General features: G+C 28.5%; 4 protein-coding genes and 1 long non-coding RNA gene across 5 annotated transcripts; 3 read left to right on the top strand and 2 right to left on the bottom strand.

Annotated features, from left to right (window-relative positions):
* Positions 1 to 464: 464 nt before the first annotated feature.
* On the bottom strand, positions 465 to 1,261 carry LOC149894495 (uncharacterized). The gene has a single exon (XM_090098615.1). The coding sequence runs from the start codon at positions 1,259 to 1,261 to the stop codon at positions 482 to 484; it is 780 nt and encodes a 259-aa protein (XP_089954741.1). The 3' UTR covers positions 465 to 481.
* Positions 1,262 to 2,297: 1,036 nt separating this feature from the next.
* Positions 2,298 to 4,643, top strand: LOC149894496 (zinc finger BED domain-containing protein 4-like). The gene is made up of 2 exons (XM_090098556.1): positions 2,298 to 4,000; positions 4,325 to 4,643. Exons 1-2 carry the CDS (start codon positions 2,887 to 2,889, stop codon positions 4,636 to 4,638), a joined length of 1,428 nt encoding a protein of 475 aa, XP_089954682.1. The 5' UTR covers positions 2,298 to 2,886; the 3' UTR covers positions 4,639 to 4,643.
* A 3,755-nt stretch (positions 4,644 to 8,398) lies between these two features.
* LOC145192404 (uncharacterized) lies at positions 8,399 to 10,208 on the bottom strand. Its single transcript, XM_080069684.2, has 5 exons — positions 10,077 to 10,208; positions 9,426 to 9,483; positions 9,185 to 9,230; positions 8,914 to 8,984; positions 8,399 to 8,753 (listed from the first exon to the last, which is right to left on the bottom strand). Exons 1-5 carry the CDS (start codon positions 10,134 to 10,136, stop codon positions 8,599 to 8,601), a joined length of 390 nt encoding a protein of 129 aa, XP_079925810.2. The 5' UTR covers positions 10,137 to 10,208; the 3' UTR covers positions 8,399 to 8,598.
* Positions 10,209 to 10,432: 224 nt separating this feature from the next.
* LOC145192405 (uncharacterized) lies at positions 10,433 to 13,040 on the top strand. The gene is made up of 5 exons (XM_090098643.1): positions 10,433 to 10,544; positions 11,042 to 11,072; positions 11,298 to 11,358; positions 11,488 to 11,555; positions 12,803 to 13,040. Exons 1-5 carry the CDS (start codon positions 10,479 to 10,481, stop codon positions 12,940 to 12,942), a joined length of 366 nt encoding a protein of 121 aa, XP_089954769.1. The 5' UTR covers positions 10,433 to 10,478; the 3' UTR covers positions 12,943 to 13,040.
* A 6,306-nt stretch (positions 13,041 to 19,346) lies between these two features.
* Positions 19,347 to 22,081, top strand: LOC149894497 (uncharacterized). Its single transcript, XR_016455921.1, has 3 exons — positions 19,347 to 19,965; positions 20,191 to 20,792; positions 22,026 to 22,081. It is a non-coding gene; the product is annotated as an uncharacterized LOC149894497 (long non-coding RNA).
* The last annotated feature ends 4 nt before the right edge of the window (positions 22,082 to 22,085 follow it).

The raw sequence follows: 22,085 nt of genomic DNA on the forward strand, positions 1-22,085 counted from the left end.
CCTACTGGTTTTGTTGATAGTGAAAGTACTTCAGGAATTGTTATTCAAGGAGATTGGAGAAAATAATTACAAGCTCAAGGATGTTTGCTTAATTTCTCAAAATCAAAAAGTAATATATCTGTTTTTGATGCAATTGCAATAAGAAACACTTTTAAAGATTATTTTAATTCATGTAAAGGAAGCCTTTCGTGGCAATTGGACTATGTTCAATCATGTGGCCACAATCCAGTTAATAACTAGAGTATATGTAATATACTTTAATAAACTTTCTTTTGAATGGCAATATGATATATTTAACAAAGCAATACTTTTTTATTTTTATAAATTTTAGATATGCCCCAATAGTTACTTAAAAGTTAATAAAAGACTTATGTTGTTGAAAAAATCGTGCAACGTTCAACGTTTAGTTGGTTAAACAAAATAGTAAGCTAGACTCTAATATTTACATTTTTTATTCACATTAATAGGTTAAACAGAGATGCTAGATTGTTTCATCTTTATCTGGAAACTCTAATTTGAGAAGAAGTGCTTGTATTTGAACTTTAGCCAAGGCTTTGGAATAGTTGTTTAATCGCTTTAGCTGTGGAATTAATGATTTCATAAATAAATAATCTTCATCCTTCTCTTCTTCAGTCGGATTTTTAATACTGGAGTTGATCTTTTCTAATGTTTTCACTAAAGTTTTGTCAAGTAAATCATCAGAATCTATTTTTTTTCTTTTTCTTTTAGTTTTGTTATTAGTATGAATTGTCGATTCACTTGACTCTACTTGCACACAAGAATTTATATAATCGTTTTTTTCAGTCACATCTTCAGATAAATGCTCCTTGTTCAATGGATGATGAATATTTTCAACTTGCTCACAAGCCACCTCAACGTTTTCCTCCAAATTCGTTGTTTCTAATCTGGAATCAGAGGTTGAACAAATATTCGATGTTGTTTCACGATGTTCTATAAAAGTATTTAGCCAATCGAGCTGAAGAAACTGAGGTGGAACTGAATTCCTTCCAGAACCTGATGGGATATTTCTATTTGATTTCAGCCACCTTCCATAACTACTTCGAATGCTTTTATATTTTTCTTCCGCTTGATTAGCAGATAAGTTATACAGACGACCAATTTCTTCCCATGCATTTTTCTTTTTCCATTTGTCTTTAAATTCCTTATCAAACTTGTCATACAAAATTGGAAACTTTTGAACTTCGTTCATAAAATCTGCATTAGAGATTTTTTCTAACACACAAGATGGAGCCGTCGCCATGCTTTGTAAATTATGGTGTTGTGAATAACGTCTTCAAGATGCAATGAGCGTGTGTGTAGGTGTTAATGTATGTAGGTGCTAATGTGTGTAGGTGTTAATGTATGTAGTTGTTAATGCATGTAGTTGTTAATGCATGTATGGTTTTAATGTATTCAATGTGTTAATATGAGGCGGTTGTACTACAGAGTAAAAGGGGAGTGGAGTTTGTAAATTGTATGATTCGCAGCCAGATGGGAAAAATATCGTCAAGTTCATAAAGAAAGCAATGAGTCATTAGTGTCTTAGGGAAGGTTAAAATAATTCCTCACAATGGCGATATTTTGTAAACTTTATTGTTGTACAACAGTTATTGCGTGATTTCCATTAAAAAAATAAGCTGCGCGTTTTGCACAAAAAACAAAATACTGTTGCAGAATTAGATTTTTTTCAAAACTCACAACCGCAGTTGTACAACATAAAATTTGTTGTACAACCGACGTTAAGTTGTGCAACTTACACTAGAAAATGTTTCCATTATAAAACAAAGTTGTTGTACAACTGTTGTACGACATTCCTACAACTATTGGAAACCAAGCTTAATGTATCGCCATGTGTTTACCGAAGCTGGCATGCCGATTTAAAAACGTATCCACAACGAAGCGTTTTGCCGTTTTTCAGCCAACGCACAGTGGACTAATTTTCAAAAAAGCTGGCCAAAAGTCAAAAAAAAAAAATCACTATTGTGATTTTATTATTTTGAAACTACATAAACAAAGCCCTGTTGCATTTAATTGTATAAGAAAAAATTGTATAAATTTTAAAGTTACCTAAATCTACGCAGTTAAACATCTGTTATTAAAAACACTTAATAGGCATTTTAAAAACAAAAAAAAATGTGGTCAAATAAGTATCGTTTACAAAAAAGTTATTTATCGTTACTAAATAACTAACTATGGAGGATACTATTCAAGGTATTTATATTAGAGGTGTCCCGGATAGCTTGTTTTAAATATCCGGCCGGATACCGGATAACCGGATATCTTAAAATTATCCGCCCGGATAATTTTTATTTACAAAACCTTTAACAGGTATTTTTTTAAGCCAATTATTCCAAAATATCATAACAGTAAAGATTCTACAATGACAAGTTTTGTTTGGAAGCTTTTTAAAATAAATGATCCTTCTGAATCGATAGCAATTTGCATTCCATGTGGAAAGCAGATAAGCAGGGGATCTAATAATTCTGGTCCAAAATCGTTTTCTACAACTCCACTGCACAATCACGCCAAAAAGTTTCATTTAAAACTGCATGAAGAGGAAAGAGAAAATAATATTGAACCTTCAGCATCTTCAGTTCCACAAGAACGTTCAAAAGGTAGCATGCTAATTTTAAAGAAAATGTGTGAAATGAAAAAACAAATGTCTATTGAAGATAGTATTTCATCAAAAAAGATATGGGATATTAATAATGAAAAGTCAAAGCAAATACATAAAAAAATAGCCATGATGATCGCTTTAGATAACCAACCATTCAGTATTACTGAAGATGATGGATTTATTGGTTTAATGGCTCATTTACAGCCTAGGTATTTAATCCCAAGCAGACATTTTTTTCAGAGAATGCTCTTCCTCAATTGTATGATGATATGAAGAAGAAAGTTTTTAATGAAATTACAAAAGCACAGTCCATAAGTTTCACTTCTGATATTTGGACTTGTTCCTCATCTAATGAAACATTTATTTCTTTATCAGGACACTGGATAAAAAATACTTTTGAACGCAAACATGCTGTACTCTATGCTTCACATTTTCCAGAATCTCACACAGGAATAAATATAGCTGGGAAATTCATCAATATGTTAGAAAGCTGGGAAATTAATTCAAAAAGAAGACATCTTTTAGTTAAAGATGGTGCTGCAAACATGTCTCTAGGAAGTAAACTTGCTCAAATAACATCAGTTCATTGCACAATTCATTTATTACAGCTTGTAATTAAGGATGCAGTTTTATCCCAAAGATTAGTTATAGATTTGTTAGCTAAAGCACGTAGGATAGCAGGCCATTTTAATCATTCATCAAAGGCATGTACAGAATATAAGTTATTACAACAACAACAAAATGAAACACCTCTATTTTTAGTGCATGATGTCCCCACTCGTTGGAATAGTGCATACTTAATGTTAGAACGACTTCAGAAACTTAAAAGAGCAGTTCAAATATATTTAGCTGATCATAATGAGCTGCCAACATTCACATCAAATGATTGGAAATTCATTGAAAGTCTACTGCATATTTTGAAACCTTTTTATGAACTTACTAAGTTTATGAGTTCTGATGTTTGTAGTTTGTCAACAGTTGTTCCAAATATATGTACTTTACAAAGATTTTTATCAAAAGTTGATCAAAAAGATGATACAGTTCAAATAACAAAACATCTTTTAGCATCTTTAAATAAGAGATTCTTTTCTCAAGATAATCTAGATATTACAAATGATGAGAGATATGTTTTATCCACCATTATTGATCCTCGCTACAAGCTCAAATTTCTTCCTATTGATAAAAGAGAGCAAGCAAGATCAATGCTATTAGAGGCTGTAGTGAAAAATCAACAAAATAAAAATGAACTTTCACCAGAAGTTATTAATATTGCTACTTGTTCCAATAATTTAACACCAAGCGCCAAAAAAAAGAAAGTTGATTTGACAGAAAATGACTTTGATTCTTGCTTTTTAGAACTTGCGGAATATGAAGGAAATGGAGGTAAGAACTTTTTTCTGTTTGTTAGAAATTTTACAACAAACTTGTCGTTTAATAGTACTTAAAAACTAAATAAGAATACCAATTTTTATTATTATTATCAAAAACTAAATAAGAATATCAATTTTTCTTATTATTATTATCAAAATTCATTTAATTATTGTTTTATTATAACATATTACTGTATATTATCGACAACAGATGTTAGTGTTATATTTATTTAATACTTCTAAAAGTTATGAAAATTGCTTTGCCAATTTTATCTTATTTCATAAAATATACTTACAAAATTCCTATTTTGTAATTTCATTTGTAATTATTTTTCAGAAAATGATGGTCATATAAATTCAGATCAAGTCTCTCTTGTACAAGTTGCTCAAGAAGTTGATGTTTTCTTTAATCAATCTATTATAGATAAAAACAATGATGCTTTAAATTATTGGAAATATGAAGAAAAGTTTCCACTGCTAAAAGATTTAGCCCTTAAATTATTAGTACCACCAGCATCTTCTGTATTTTCAGAGAGATTGTATTCTGAATATGGAAATATTTATGAGAAAAAGCGATCAAGGCTGTTACCTCAACGCAGAGAAATGTTGTTGTTTATACATCATAATGCAAATAAATTTACAAATGAGTGATAAAATCTGTAGTTCTTGTGTACAGTTAGTTCTTAATTCAATTTGAATGATATTTTATTGAATCATTTTTTTAATTTCATTTAGATTAATTAATTATTAGATTATTCAAAAAGATGAACACATTAAAGTTTGTGTTCTAGGTTCTGTCATTCTGTCAATTACCAAAGGATTTGATCATGGTTAAATTGTGTATCTTTAAGACTGCAGCAATAGCTTATATAATTTTTTTTCTTATTATTTATAAACATGAAGTATCCGGTATAACCAACCGGATAATTTTATTATCCGGCCGGATACCGGATAATATACATATCCGGCCCGGATATCGGGCCGGATAACCTATCCAGGACACCCCTAATTTATATAATATTTTAGTAAAATGTTTTATATTATTTCTCTAAATTTTATGCGAAAAGTGCGAACAAAAAAGTACAGAATAAAGTTCATTTATTTTCTTTAACCTATTTTTCAAGCATTGAAAAAGTAGTGAACCCGCGAGATTCCGCTTAGTTATAATTTGGATGTTGTTCATAAAAGTGTATTCTAAAGATTGATTAAAAGAAAAGGCACCTATTTTTGCCTATTACTTCATTAACTTATATTGTGTAGTGCTAGTCGTGTTTTTTAGTAAACAAAATGGCGGTGTTTTGTTTTCTTTACAAAATCAGTCAAATTGTATATAGATATAGTTATTATGTTTCTTGAGAAACTGATTTTGTTAAGTGCAATAAAACTACAAAAAAATTAGTAGCACACATGGATTCGCTTTTTTGAATGTTTTTTGCATCTTGGGTATAAACTTGGAATAAAAAAATGGCAAGCACGTTCTGACATTGAAAAAAGTATAATATTACAACAAAAATTGTTAATCCAGAATGCTTTTAAGCTGCAGCTAGGGTTAATAGTTGATCGACCGAAACCAGGATGCGGTAATACAAATGACGGAAATACAGCCCGAAGATTTTTTAAAAACTCACAAGTGTCTGCTGATATTCTAGGAGTGGATTTAGAACTAATAAATCGGTTTCATGTAATTTTACAGGTATTATCTAGTGGCTTTCCAATAGACGCAGACAAACTCGATAACTATTCTACCGAAACTGCACTACTTTTTGTTGAAAAGTATCCTTGGTACAACATGCCTACAACAGTACACAAAGTACTTATTCATGGAGCCTTAATAACAAAAACAGCAATACTACCCATAGGACAACTATCTGAGGATGCACAGGAATCGAGAAACAAAGACTTAAAAAAATATCGCGAAGATTTCTCCAGGAAAAATTCCAGAAAAAATACAATGCATGACGTTTTTTGCAGACTTCTGGTTTCGTCAGATCCTGCAATATCTTCACTTTTAAAATCTCATGCAAAAGTTAGCAGATCTTTGTCTTCTCAAGCTTTACAAATGTTATTACCTCCGGAGATTAACGAAAACTCTGAAACTCATTCGTCTGTGATTGAGTTTATCAACAATATTTCAACAATAAATGATTCAGATGACAGTGGTGATTTATTTTAAAGTAATATAAATGAAACAATTATGATAAATGATGCAAATAAAAGTTTTCCTTGTTTTCCTTGAACAAATAAATAAGTAGAATAAATAATGAATTTTTCAATTTATTTTTTTTAACATTGCGGCATAATAATACAGTCATAATACATTATATATCGGTATTATATATAATGTTTATATATGTAATGTAAATAATACATTAGTCTATTGAACTTAAATGTCGAATTAAAACTAATTGGTTAAATACGAAAGCCCAAAGGCATTTCTAATGATTAATGTTTTTAAAACACCGCCATTTTGGATCTACCATTATTGAATTTTGGTACACTTATGTCAAATTCAAAGTTGGGGATTCAAAAAAATGCTTTACAGAAATTTTCCATTAATTATAATCATTTTTTGACTTTTGGCCAGGTTTTTTGAAATTCCGCCCACTGTGCAACGGCGGTAAGCCAACACAAATCGAGATAACGGTCCATCATCGGGTAGCCAGCAGCGGCAATCCGTATTAGGCTTCACAATGGGCCAGCAGCGGCATACCGGCGGCGGCTATACGCATCACGGTCCGCTGAAAGCATGTTTGCTGGGGAATTACTTCGTTAATTCAAGGACGTATTAATAGATGGACGTTCAACGCATTGTTATAGATCAAAGGTGCCGCCAATTAGCCAAAATGTATGCGTGTTACCGTCAATTTTCTAAATTCATGATACAGATATTCAGACTTCTACCCGTCAAATTTGTTTCAAAAAATCTCCCTCAGCAAACCCATTATAATTATGCATTTAATGAAGCTTATGGTTATAAAAAACAAAAAAATTAATCAAGAAAAGCTCACAAATCTGAAAAAAGGTTGATTTGAGCTATGAACTTTGCTTAATAGAAATTTAACTGTGTTTAAACTTTGACGTCTAAAACTAGGCTTTTGCAAAAAGGTCATGTATGGTTTACTAGAATGGATAGAGTAAAGTGAAACAAATTTTCTTTGTTAAATTAAATTGCTATGATATAGTTTAAAGGTCGAATAAGAGATTTTCAGTGTTCTTTTCACCTTTTTCTCAGAATATGCTTCCAACTTTAAGGCTCATATCAGAGAGTATTCCTTACTTTAGTCGGAAATATCGAACTTATTTGCCTCGCTTTTTTTTTTCTCTTGAATTTTTTTTATTTTATTTTCGATACCTAAATCGGATTTTGTCTAAAGGTATTGTAACTAAAAGCATCTTAAAGTCATGTAAAGCTACTTTAACTTATAATGATCTTATAGTTTTTATTATTATTGTTGCTACTAATAGTAACAACATATGATAATAAAAAAAAGACCATACCTTTCGTTGCATATCCTTGAGCCTTCTGCAATTGATGTACAACCTTATTTTTAACCTTTTCTAGATATATCAAAAAAAGTAGTCTCATAATCCTATCTATTATCTCATTACTGGATAAAAAATGAATCTTCATGAGGAATATTTAAAACATTTATGTAGAAAGTGTGGCTGCATAATAAAACACGATAGTCACTATCAGTTAAAACCTGTTGTTATCTTTAAACAAGCAACTCTTAGTTTTTTCAAAGCTGAATATAACCTCAGACAATCAAAAAGTTCATCCTGAATATTTATGCAAATCATGTTACATGGTCTTATGCAGATTAGATTTAAAATAAAAAAAAAAAAAAGGAAATCTGAACGGGCCGCGCATTAGTTAAATAAGAAAATTCACACTCAAACTTTTGTGACAAGATTGAAGTGCTTGTTTTCAACAAGCTTTTTAAACAGTGCTTTTTTTAAAAACAGGTTTTATCTTGTAGTCAACCAATTTTGCTGAAAAATGTAAAACCCAAGGTTACACACTTGGACAGGTGCTAGCTCAACTTGTTTCTATTTGATGCAACACTGATTACCAGGGTAGAGTATGTCAAACGGGTGATTTTTAATAGATTTTTTTTGACGCGTGTAGAATGCTTGATTTATTATTTTAATGTTGAGATGTTTTTTAATAAAAAAAAACTGTACCATCAATCGACATAGAAGCCTAAACTAAAATGTATAACAGAGTAGCCAAAAGTATAACAGAGTGTACATTATATTTGAAGTTTATTTTTGACAATGAATTGTACGATAGATGAACTTTAATGTAACATAAAACGAGCCGGCCCCCAAATTTTGCCCCATGCACATCTCTAAAATCTATCAAATATGTTAATAATTTTTTTATAAACGATTAATAAATAAGCCTGTATTATTTCAGCCTGAAATCGTTAGAGCTTTTCTTTTTTTATAAATGAAAAGTAATTTTTTATCTTTTAAAAACATTTTTGAAGAATAAAACCTATTGTTTTATTCAGACATTATACAAAATAAGCCATGATAAAAAAGATTAATTCATAAAAGTCATCTTTAAAAACGTCTTGATGAATGTAAATTTCAGTTTAGTGTTATCTACCCTCCATCTATATGCAAATTTAGCACTGAAAACATATCACTCAATATATATAATGTAGCTTCCTCGTCTTCTTCACTTTCATCCACTGATGTCACATCAGCTTCATTCAAAGCTAGCTGCAATGCCTGTACTTTTGATACTAAGCTATTTCCTATAAAAAAAATTTGATTCTAATTTTATAACTTCAGAATAATCTTTTTTATTGTAAATTAGATTTCTTAAATAGTTCAATAATTATAAGTTAAAATCAAATAACATAATGTTGACAGATGTTTAGTTTTAAAAATCTTACTAGTTTCAAAAATACCTACCCAATCCAGATGTAGAAGCTGATGACATATCAAACTTTTGTGCTATTTGAGCTTGCAAGGTTGGGAGAAACCTAATATAAAAAACCGCAAACAGAATATCAATCAATTGTCAAAAGTTATTGTATTTTTTTAATATCAAAATTATAAAATTAGTTCTGTTAAATGGATTCCAATAAACAAAGTACAGAAATTATATTTTTTATAAGAGCACAGATTTCAAATGTAAAAAAGATTCTATAAATAACAATAAATAAACCAGCAATGACATTACTGAGATAAAGATCTTCTTGTCAAAGATCGAGTTGAAGTTGAATTCCCTAAATTTAAAAATATTAGTAAAAATTATGTTTTGCTACTTGTTAATTAGTCACAAGCTTACACTCAAAATATTCTCAGTAAAATAAGGTAAAAATTTCCTCCACCCTAGCTCTACATACATTTTTTCTCTTAAAACAGACTCAAATTGAGTTTAAAAAATTTGGAACAATATAGTCAGTGTTTAAAAGTGTTACCATTTAAGAGATTAGATAAAGTTGAATTGCTAGCTATCTTTTTTGATCCATTTATATTCTGAAATGAAAAGGAAAAACAGGGTTGGTCATGTGTGATTAATAAATCAGATTTTATAATGATTGGGCATTAATTAATGGCGAGACTAACATGTGTTTAATAAAGTTTCTACAAATTTAAATTGTAGAACTTTCCTACTTTTAGCTTTTAAAAAATATTACATGAACATTTTGGTAAACTCATTTTTGGTTGTTTAAACTTCTTTGTTATTATAACAATTTTACATATTTAATTCCTTAGTGTTATGTATTATTATTTAGATTATACAGTAAAATTTGAAAAATGAATTTTGATTTGTTGCGCTAACTTAATACTAGTTGTTTATTCAACCACCATTGAATTAAAGCAACCACATAGAGCTAAAACAGAAATAAGTTAGCAAAATTATTTCTTTAAAAAAAAGTCAGATATATATATATATATATATATATATATATATATATATATATATATATATATATATATATATATATATATATATATATATATATATATATATAGTAGAGATTTCATTACAATTCCTTTATAAAATTTTCCAAAAGAAAATTATGGAATCTAAATAAAGATGATAATAATGGAAAGGAAAAACTTACTAACGCAGATTTCAGTATATTAGGACGCATGAATAGCACACGAGTTCTTAAAGAGGCCATTTCTTTTAATGACTTCCCGCTTTCGTTTTTGGGTGTTATAAACCTGGTTTTAATGCCCGCCCCCCCCCCTTTCTCCCACCACCCTACACACCTTCTACTTCTGATGTCTTCTTCCAAAGTGTTCATTAAAGTTTTCTTTGCAAAAATGCTTCCATAAATTATTTTACGAAGAATAAAAGGGAATTTATTGTTTGAAATTTTGAAAATAATAAAAAGGTGAAAGTTGTAAAATTGATAACTTTTTTTAAATGAAAGTTGTAAAATTAATAACTTTTTTTAAAAAAAACTTCTCATCTTCAAAGAACAAAATTTACGGAAACATTGAAACCAGATTGAAAAAAGATGGCTTCTGGTAGATCATTCGGAAAAACCTCGTGTCTGTTTTCTAAGCAAATAACATGTTTTTTAGTAAGTAATTTGTTCCTTACTCATTTTTCTATTCTCATAACAAACCTTTTGTAATTCACTCTCAAACTAACTTATAATTTGAATGTAGGTTGCTCTTAATTTAATTAAGAAAAAAAATAGCTATTAAAGATATACTATACATTCCTCAAACAAAATCAATGTTTAATAACTTAACCTATCTGATATTATCTTATGATGTACCATTTTTTATCTCTTAATATTTGTTGAATTTAAAAGGTGTATAAATGGTGGGTTAATCAAAAACCAAACTTTTATTATATAATAAAATATAAAACCTATAACACTTAAAATGTATATTTAAAAATGTGTTTAAAAATGAGCTGGCATCTACTTATATATATATATATATATATATATATATATATATATATATATATATATATATATATATATATATATATATATATATATATATATATATATATATATATAATAAAGATCAAGGAATTAAACAAAGTATTTGTTGTGTATTTTAGAGAAATAGTTCATCAGCATCTACTAGTTCCTGTAAGTAAAAATAAGTGCTTTCTTAACTTATGCATATAATTTTCTTTCTTAAAAAATTTTGTTTTATATTATAAAATCTATGTAAATATAATTAGATTTGTAAAATATGTATTTTAAAAATATGTGAAATGCTTAGACTAAAATGTTTTGTTAGATAATTTATATTAATTTAAAATAATAGACCATTTTATCAATTATTTTGTCTTAACATAAGCATGTTTTTAGTTAGAAATGTTGGTAGGTTATCAAAGACTTTAAGAAGTCTAGCAGGTCAAGACCAACATATGTGAGTTCTAAATTTTTCATTAACTTGGTACTATGAGTAATTTTTTTGGAAGAAATTTAAAAGGAATTTTTTTGGTTAAAAGTTTTGCTTTCTTTGTTACTTATTTTTTACTTTATTTACCTTGTGAAGGCTGCAAGCAGTTAAGAAACTCAACAAGATGCAAGTGAGACAACTCCAAAACTCCATGGCTATTATGTGTAAGTTGTTTCAATAATTTTTAGGCCTAGTAACTCACATCTAATTTATCACTTAAATGTAAAAAAATTAATTTCTTTTAAAATAGTTAACAGCCATTTGAACTTTTTAAATTTTGTATATTTGATTATGAGTAACATAAATGCAAAGTTTGAACAGACTCCCAACTTGTTCCGAAATTACAATACAATCTAAAAAGCATTTGTCAGCATTACATTGATATAAAATTTAATCTTAAACAAATAATACTCTATCAACTGCTTCACTCAACTTTTATTCAATCAACACATAAAAAATAAAAACAACTATAACTGAAATAATTGTAGTTAGTTTAGATACATCTAAAGCTGGAAAAGTTATGTTTCTTGACTTTTTTAGTAAGATATTATGAGATTCCGAAAACAGAGAGATTCTGCTTTTAAGGCCATAGAACCCACCTTGATCTGTTAAAGCTTTTTAAAGAAGTATTTAATGGCTAAGATTTATCTTTGGATATGCTGTATTTAGAAATTCTTCTGTGATAGATCTAAGAACAATGGTTTTTGAACTGGCATAGGAGCTTAAAACTAAAATTAAAAAGTATTTGAGTGATTTCATAAAAAAAAGTTATCCACTGGTTAAAACCAAATATTGCAGCAATACAGTAACAATTGAAATGAAATAATGATAAATTCACATCTTTTTATTATGACATGTCATAGTGAAACTGCTTTTGAATGGAATTTCATTTTCACCAAAGTTATTTTAGATGTAAACAAAGTTAATGGTTCAGTTGGCACCTAGAAAGATTGTAAGAGATCTGAACTAGTGTGTGCTTGTAACATTTCTCTGATTTAAACATTGAATGTCCATTGATAATTTAGTTTAGAAAAAATCTTGATTAAAACATTCAGGGAAAAGAAATTGTATTTCTATCAAAATACCAGAGGGAAAAAGTCTATACTTAGACCTAGATCAATTAGAGTTTGTGCATATTATTTATTGCTTATATGAACATTTTATAACTCTCATCTTGATTGCATTAAGTGTTATATGATGGTGTAGGAATGTTGCTCACTTTTTAACTTGCAGATAGTTTTTTTTTTTTTTAATTTTTTAAAACTTAAATGGAGGTTTTTATGAAGTTGACTATTATTGAACTAAGCTTTCAGAAATCATTTTATTTTTTTAATTGTTTGCGTTTATACAATAAGATGCATTGATTGTTTTTAAAATCTTTAAGTTATGAATTTTGTGTGTAAATTTCCAGGTCTAACTTCAAAAGTGAATTTATGCATGAATCTTCTGGCAAGTACTGATAGTGATCTCATTGAAGTTGGTGAAGATTCTGATGATGTTTGTTCTCAATCGGGTCATAAAAAAAAAGCAAGGGGATTAAAGATCATGTGAATTTAGTTTAGTTTATTTGATGGCTATTGTTATGTTTTTTTGTTTTTTTTTGTTTTTTTGTTTGTTTGTTTTTTTCCTAGTAAAACTTGCTTTCTCAATACCAAGTTTTTTTTTAAATTTATAATGAAAAATATGCATTAGCGATTTTTCTTTTCTTATATACAAACCTGTTGTATAACCAAAAAAGATAATCGATGGGTGTTAAGTTTCTTTTAAAACAATTAGTTTAATATTTGTCAATGTGGTCAAAAATTACTTAAAGAAGATGCAAATGAAAATTGTTGTTTGGGTCTTTTGAGACACTGATAATTACTGTTATCTCGTAAATTAAGTGATAACTGTTATCACTTTTATATAGGTATCATTTTCTGAGTTTTTTATAATCTTTTAAAACCGGTTTTATTTTGTTTTTTTTTAGCTATATGAAAACTAATTAACTTTTTTTGAACTAAAATTATGTCTGAAACCTACTTAGAAGTTTTTATGAAGTATGGATTATTCATTGGGGGCATTTTTCAAATAATTTGTATCATTTCTGTTTTATTTGTGCCAACTGATCAGCTTCAACTCTTATCTTCTTCAGAAGACTTAATAACGAAAGAAAAAACTATCGAGAAAAAAGGTGCAAGAAATAAACAAAAATTGAAAAAAAGATGATGCCATTCTCATCCCTTCAAACCTCCGATCTCATAAATACTCATGAATGATTGCGCACAAACTTTTTGCGCATTATGCATTTCATATTAACTGTAGAATAAGCTTAGGTCTTGAGAATAAATTACTTGCATTTCTTTTTTTAGCTTATTTTTTGTTTGTTTTTAATTTAACACTTTATATTTTTTTATTTCAAACTACTTTTATTTTCCCTCAATTTTTTTTAAACACTTAAAAAATTTCTAATTTGCAGCTGATAGTTTTCTCGCCTAAACCTACTAAAAATATTTTCTTAAACAGGAAATCATAGATTATTACAATAGCAGTATCTATTTATGGGTAATAATTTATTAGCGTACTTGAAAGCTGAGTTACAATACTATTTGCACAAATCCTTTCAAAATCTTATAATAGTTCCACATACTTAAGCAGTTGTCAAAACTTTTTAAGTGTTAGGACGGGCAATTTACTGGTCGGTGAATCGCTGCTGAGCTTTATGAGAATCAGGCTAAGCTATCTAAAAGATAAGTATTCGAAATATGTATCTAACTTTTCTGATAAAAATTAAACCCTCTACTAAAACTTTGATGGTTCAACCTTTGATAGTTAACGTTAAGTGCTAGAGAATATTTCTGTTAATACCTTCACTCAACTTTTCTGCTCAGTTCTATTTTCAAAAACATGCAACTACATGAAGAGCTTTCTCATCCAGAATACACGGACGACTAATTAAAGTAAAAAAAGTATACCTATAGAGTATATATATATATATATATATATTAAAGTAAAAAAAGTATACCGAGTTGAAGATAAAAAACAAAAAAAACTATTAAATCTATTTTCCTGAGCTCATTCTAATAAACCAGCTGATATGAATGTAACTAAATCTACATTGTGTCTCTAAGAAATAACCTCGAGACAACTGCTCTCTAACTACTGAAACGATTCTTTCTCATATTGACTAGTATTCTCGTTTTTGTTTTATTTTTCATTCGATCAATCCCTCTTCGCATCTATATTATGCACTTATTTTTTTTTTTTTTTTTTTTTTTTTTTATCCCGCTCTTCATCACCCAAACAATATACTTTGAAAGCATCCTTATCAGTTGAATATCCGAGTTAAAGTTAATTTTTACTATCCATGATGTCATTGATCTTCCTGAAAAGTAAAATTCCTATTCCTGAAAAGTAAACGCTAGACTAAATTCTTTAATGAACCAGTTAAAAATTTTTCTAAACCAGAAACTATTCAACTTCCTCCAACTGATTGGGCTCAAACGGAGAGAAACATATTCCACAACATTTGAATTTAAAATATGAGATGACCATTCCTATTAGTAAAAAGTAAAAAAAGTAGAGTAATATCTTCAATGAAATTACTCAACATTTTTTTACTATTTACTAAAACGATCTTTAATGATTACAATATTCATACTTAAAACCTGAAATGTTACTCGAGCCATGGACCTATAAGAGATGGACGTGCAACCTATTGTTTTACATCAAAGAGGCCGCAGAAATCAGAGAGCCATGCGAGTTTCCGACAAACTCTAAACTTTCACCCGTCAACAAAAAAATCTATAAAAATGGCTGCCCACAGTTTTAAAACAGAAACAATGATCACATGGTATTAGTTTAAACTTTTATAGCATTTGTTTAATAAGACTGATCAGGATAAAGTAACTACTTCACGCGTTGACAATTTACTAAACAAACTACACCAAGGTAAAGGAAATTAGTTGTCGGCACGAACAGATTTTCATCATTTTTCCTAGATAAACATTTGTAAATTTGGGAACTTTTTTCGTGTAAACAAAGTTCCGTCAATTAGACCTGTAAGGATAATTTTTAAATGACTAAAAAAATTATTGCGCAATAAAAAAAATCTTAAATAAAATTTTTAGTCAAGGTCTGGTTTCATTCAACCCCTTCGGCCTTCATTTACCAGGCTTAATTTTGTGTATTTTTTCCGATATGTCGCCATTTTTTGCCTCAACCACTCTATAAGCTCCATAATATATATATATATATATACATACATACATACATACATACATATATATATATATATATATATATATATATATATATATATATATATATATATATATACACACACACACAATTGTATTGCAGGGTGTTGTTTATTTAAAATAAGTTGGAATTGCTCTGCTTCCTGAATTTTTGAAAATCTAACATGACTATCATCAACATATCTTAGATAGGATTTTAAATCAAGAGGAGGGTTTAATGTTTTTGCAATATTAAAAGCATTTTCTTCGTGGTATTGTAGAAAAGATTCTGCCACTCAAGTGAACTAAGGCGGAAAGACAGTTTTTTTGTGAAAAAAAAAGCCGATAAACTTAGTTAAATCCGATTGGTTGTTGCGCTATAAATTATGCGTACCGAAAACTTAAAAATGTAGATTATGCAAACTATTATGTCTGGTTAAGGCAATGATATATTATATATACTAGATGTCTAACTTGCGGGATTTAATTAGACGAAAAGTGAAGCCGCATTTTTGTTTAGAAATTGAATCCGCCATTTGTAATAAGGGCAAAAGCACTGATCTCAAAATATAACTGGATAGCGTATTCAATTGCCTTTTTCAAAAAAAATTGAAGCCAAATTTGGCCTCCCAAGATGGCGGCGATCGGAGCTCCTAGCGATGATCGATGTACATTTTATAAGGCTTTTTACAGAAATATTAAAGAAAATAAATAGAGTTTTGAAAGAAAAACTAGACTATGAAACAAAGTTTTAATGACTTTAAAGAAATGAAATGATTTCTAAAAAAATCAGACAATTAAAGTAATTATTTTGATACTAAGGTACAAAATATTCAATACTTTCGATTAAATATTTACTTTACGATTAAATAATATTTATGCATAATCTATGTACCTTTTAGTTCTTAGTTACCCAATGCAGTGTGCAAGAAGGTTGATAACATGACTGTATGGTAAGCGGCAGTGGTGTCTATTTACAATTTTGACAAATTTTATATTTTCAATTTTTGTAGCAAGATACCAGATATGTACATGCTGCATGAACTATTAGCTGAGGCTGTGAGTACACACAATTCAGGGGTTCCTTCTAGGATTATTTAATACATATATGTAATTAATGGATATAGTATTTAATAAAAATATTAAGTACAAAATGTTTTTTTTTAATATATATTATTTTACTTATATATTATTCTTTGTAATATTTCAGCTCTCAATAATTGAGTCAATTGTTTTTAACTTATTATTCAAAACAAATCATTAAGGGAATGTTTTGATAACATATGTTTTGTATGTTATCAAACATTATCAACATTATGTATCTTATTAAAAAAACTTATGCTATGTAAATTTACAATAAACCATCTGCATTAAATGTTGAATGCATTAGTGCTTTTTTATCATTTCGAACAAACCAGTTTTTTAAAATTCAAAGACAGAGGAGGTTTAAATAAACCAACCAAAAATGTTGCTATCATATGCGAAGAAACTGAAAGATGTTTCCATAGGTTGCTTGCCTCAATAAATGGCAACCTTCCAAATGAAATAAGAATTCAAAATGCCATTTCTAGTGCTGTTTTGAGATCAGTTGATTAATCAAAACTATTTAATGAACAAACTTCTCATATGTTTGACTCAGCTATAACTGATAACCATTTATTTGCACTGATTAAACATATTTCAGAAAACTATCCAAAAATATATCTTTATCACCTGGGTAAAAAACAAACTGCCAAAATAACTGGAAAAAAGCTTAGGAAGCAATAAACAAAACTTATCCTATTCAAAAACCAATCCAAAATATTTTTATATGATATTATATATATATATATATATATATATATATATATATATATATATATATATATATATATATATATATATATATATATATATATATATATTTATGATTAGTAAAAGACTTCTTCACTCGAGAGTGCTCAATAGCCTGCTGGCAAGAGCAATTACATAGAAGATACAGCAAAGGATGACAACTTTGTTGGTACTTAAAGTTTCATACCGGCGTGCCGGCAATCATCAGCCAAAATACATAATCATTATTAACATCATTTTTAAGTATTAACATAATGTTTAAGTATTAACATAATAGTTAATACATAATGATGATGATGTTAATACTTGATACAAACTAAATACAATTAAAAAATAGAAAAAAACATGTTAAGATATATAAATTTTAACATTACTCAATTCAATATAATCAAATAATCAAACTTGGGGTACCTAGGTTGTAAAGTCCGGTAATTGGCTAAAAATTTATTTTTGAATTTATTGTAAAAATTATGTGCGATAATTATTGGTATATGCGACAATCATTATTAAGTATTAACATCATCATCATTATGTATTTTGGCTGATGATTGCCGGCACGCCGGTATGAAACTTTAAGTACCAACAAAGTTGTCATCCTTTGCTGTATCTTGTTACTTCAAATATATATATATGTTGTTGTAAAGGAAAACTCGTAGAAGTCTATGAAGACTAATCATGGAGTACCTTTTCAAATTGTTAAATAAAGTCTGTTTCATATTTATATATAGTCAAAATACAGTCAGTGATACACATAAATATTTCAGTATAGATTCTGTTGTTAAGTTTAATACATATCAATATAATTGTTGATATTAAGTACGAGGTGTTTTATTTTATTTTTTAAGTTGGCAGGATTATTTAATACTTTAAGTTCTATATTTTTTGATATTATTTTGTTATACAGGTACGGACCCCGGTAGGAAATAGAAAACCGTGAGAACTTTGTTGTTCTTTTAGGCAGTGTGAAATTACCTGTTGCTCTTGTTATATATCTATTAGAGTTAACTTGAAAGAAGTTATTTAAAAAATGCGATGGGACTAGTCCAAGTTTGTATTTTAGCATAAATAGTACATTTTGGTAGATGTTGATTTGGTAGACATTTAGTGCATTTAAGGTTTTTAGTAAGGGTTCAGCATGGGTGAGTTTATCTTTATCATAAACTAGTCTTGATGCATGTTTTTGACTTATATAAATAGTACTCAATTTGGATTTGTGTGTACTTGCCCATGTAATATTAGCGTACGTAAGATAACTTTGGATGTAAGAAAAATAAAGCGATTTAAGGTTATGTTGGGATAACATAGGTTTAACTTTGTAGAGTATCCCAATATTTTTCGAAATTTTGGTGTTTATTGTACTTATATGGGCTCTCCAAGATATATTTTCGTGAATAAGGATCCCAAGAAATTTAGTTGTTTCTGTTCTTTCAATGTTTACCTTATCTATTTTTAGTGAGGGAAGGATAGTAGGTATATTATTTTTTTGTTTTTTGGAGTGAAACAATATGTATTTTGTTTTTTCTGTGTTTAGTGATAACTTATTCAATTTCAACCATATATTTAATCTTTTAAGCTCTTTGTTCATACATTTGTAAAGGTCTTTGATTGAGTTCGAGGAATAAAATAAGTTTGTGTCGTCGGCAAACATAATTACATCAAGTTTATTCAAGGCTTTTGTAAGGTCATTTATATATAGAAGAAACAAAAGAGGTCCAAGAATGGAACCTTGGGGGACACCGCACTCAACTCGAAGTAGTTTTGAGTGTTTATAACTATCTAAAAAAACACATTGTTGCCTGTTGCTAAGATAGTTTTTGAACCAGTCAAGAGTTATGTTTTTTATCCCATAGCTTTCCATTTTTTTTAAGTAAGATATTATGATTTACAGTATCAAACGCTTTTGACAGGTCTATAAAGATGCCTAGAACATACTGTTTTTTGTAAAAAGAATCACTTATAGTGTTAACTAGATCTAGGATTGCGTGTTCAGTTGAATATTGTTTTTGGAAACCGAATTGCTTTTTATTTAGAATTTTATTTTGGATTAGGTACTCATACAATCTGTTATAGATTACTCTTTCGAGAAGCTTAGAAAAGGTAGGGAGTACCGAGATAGGTCTATAGTTATTAATTAAGTATGTTTCACCTGATTTAAATATTGGTACTACTTTAGCTACTTTAAGTTTGTCCGGTACAACTCCTGTTTTAATCGAAGACTTAAAAATTTCATATATAGGTTTATTTATCGTTGTAAAGACATTTGCCACTACCCTACTACAGATATCATCTATACCTGGAGTTTTATTTAATTTTAAGGAATTTAGAGCAACATTAAGTTCTTGATAGTTTAGTTCTTTGTAGCTTAGTTCGCTCTGGGTATCGCTTAGGTATGATTTGAAAGAGTTATTAGGAGACTTAATTTTCGAGGCAAGATTAGGGCCAATGTTAACAAAAAAATCGTTGAATTTTTCAGCAATCGTATTTTTGTCACTGTACACTGTATTGTCAATGACGATTTGAGCAGGTAAGGTATTTGATTTAAATTTTTTGTTCCCAATTATTTCTTTTATAGTATTCCATGTTTTTTTAATGTCACCTGTTGCATTTTTTATTTGATTCGAGTAGTAAATTTTCTTCGATTTTTTTTTTATTTTTTCAAATAAATTTTTGTATTGTTTGTAAGTATTTAGATTTTTTTCATTTCTGTTTTATAAATATTTGATGTAAAGTCTTTGTTTTTTTTTTGAAGATTTTTTTATACCTCTGGTAATCCATGGACATTGTAAGTATTTTACTTTTAATTCTTGTTCTACAATTGGGAAATGATTATCGTAGTGCTTTAAGAATATTTCTATAAATTCATTATAAGCAGAGTTGGTATGCCCAAGGTTGCATTCTTGGTAAATCCTATCCCACCTTACTGCCGATAGTGATTCTTTAAACTGTTGAATAGTAAAATTATTAATTTTTCGTTTATAGACTTTGATTTTAGAGTTATTATTTTTTGTGTCTTGAGAAAAGGAAAAGTATATTGGAAAGTGATCGGATATATCCGTTTTGATAACACCTGCTTTTAATGAAGAATCATAAAATGAATTAGTCAATATGTTGTCTATTGCAGTGATTGAATTAAATGTTACCCGGGTTGGTTTGTTTATTATAGGAAAGATGTAGTGTTGAAACATACCGTCAAAAAAAGTTTTGGTAACAGCATCTTCATTGTACTGTAGACAGTTTATATTTATGTCTCCAATACAAAATAAAATTTTGTGCTCTTTGTTATTTTTTAGAAATATTTGTTTTAGGTGATTTGAAAAATTTTTTATATCACCTTCAGGTGGTCTGTAACAGGTGGGCACCAGTATATTTTTTAATTTTTTGTTCATTATTTCAATCGTAAAGACCTCACCATCGGCATCGGAAACCGAAAGATCGTCTCTAATTTTAGTTGTCAGATCATTATGAATATAAGTCATAATTCCACCTCCTCGTTTTTGAACTTTTCGTTCATAAGATATTAGCTTGTAGTTCGGAATTAACAGGTTTGAATTTAATCTGGATGATTCGTCAGAACACCAAGTTTCTGTTAAGCAAATCATACTGAACAAGTAATTACATTCTATAAGAAAATGTTTTAGTTTGTCAATATTGTTAATTATACTTCTTATATTTATGTGTATCACCGTAAATTTATTATTTAATGATTTTAATTCATTTTTAAAAGTTCCTAATAAGCATGGGAATTTCGGCCTTCGAAATCGACGAAATTAAACGAAATTCGTGTTTCAATTTCGGATCGAAATTGAGAACGAAATTTCGATTTTTTGGATTGTTTAATTTCGCGAAAAAATTTCGTATAATTTCGGGTCATTGAAAGTAACGAAATTGACACGAAATTAAACATAAGTTTTAATTTCGAAATTCGTGAATTTGTAATGTTTAAAAATTTCGTCTTTCGAAATTCAATATAAATTTCGATACGAAATTGAAACACGAATTTCGTTTAATTTCGTCGATTTCGAAGGCCGAAATTCCCATGCTTAGTTCCTAATTCAAAAAACCGCGAGTTAAAATTATTTTCATTAAAAAAATTCAAATCTGGATCGTAAGAGTTATTAAGTAAAAAGTTATTACCGATTTGAAAACATTAAAGTGTTGCGTTTCATAATCTATTGTTTGTTTAGCCATTAGTTAAGATAATCAACTTCGCTATGATCGCTTAAAATTACGTAAGACTTTTTCTTTATCATACGCAAAAATTTTCTCATTTTCTAAATTCGCGACAAAAAACTTTATTAAATTTAATTATAGCGTATTTACCTTGATTACGAAGATTTTTAACTTCTTCCCAAAGTTTTTTTCTCTCTTCCATCGTCTCTTTAGCAAAGTCTTCATTTATATATAGTCCACTACCTTTTAGGTTTTTAAGTGAACTTAAAATTTTAATTTTATCTTGGTAGTTTAAAAGTTTCACTACGACAGTTCTCGGTGTTTTGTCTTCTTTATACGACCCAACTCGATGCGCTCGTTCCACAATAATTTCAGTTGAAATTTTAAGGTTGTTTGTAAATATTTTTTTCACAGATTTTTCACAATCACTCCAACTTTCTCCTGGTGAATCTTTTAAACCATCAACTCTAATGT

The sequence above is a fragment of the Hydra viridissima genome, unplaced genomic scaffold, assembly GCF_058129835.1.
Source record: "Hydra viridissima isolate aposymbiotic clone 2 unplaced genomic scaffold, HvirCarnegie_v1 scaffold_1, whole genome shotgun sequence".
NCBI lineage: Eukaryota > Metazoa > Cnidaria > Hydrozoa > Anthoathecata > Hydridae > Hydra > Hydra viridissima.

Coding starts and splice junctions, on each gene's coding strand:
- LOC145192405 (XM_090098643.1), top strand. CDS start 10,479: ATGGCTTCTGGTAGATCATTCGGAAAAACCTCGTGTCTGTTTTCTAAG. Junction 11,073..11,297: donor ATCAGCATCTACTAGTTCCT/GTAAGTAAAAAT, acceptor GCATGTTTTTAG/TTAGAAATGTTGGTAGGTTA. Junction 11,556..12,802: donor AAACTCCATGGCTATTATGT/GTAAGTTGTTTC, acceptor GTAAATTTCCAG/GTCTAACTTCAAAAGTGAAT.
- LOC145192404 (XM_080069684.2), bottom strand. CDS start 10,136: ATGGCCTCTTTAAGAACTCGTGTGCTATTCATGCGTCCTAATATACTG. Junction 9,231..9,425: donor TTTATCTAATCTCTTAAATG/GTAACACTTTTA, acceptor TTTTAAATTTAG/GGAATTCAACTTCAACTCGA. Junction 8,754..8,913: donor AGCTTCTACATCTGGATTGG/GTAGGTATTTTT, acceptor TTTTTTTTATAG/GAAATAGCTTAGTATCAAAA.
- LOC149894495 (XM_090098615.1), bottom strand. CDS start 1,261: ATGGCGACGGCTCCATCTTGTGTGTTAGAAAAAATCTCTAATGCAGAT.
- LOC149894496 (XM_090098556.1), top strand. CDS start 2,887: ATGAAGAAGAAAGTTTTTAATGAAATTACAAAAGCACAGTCCATAAGT. Junction 4,001..4,324: donor GGAATATGAAGGAAATGGAG/GTAAGAACTTTT, acceptor ATTATTTTTCAG/AAAATGATGGTCATATAAAT.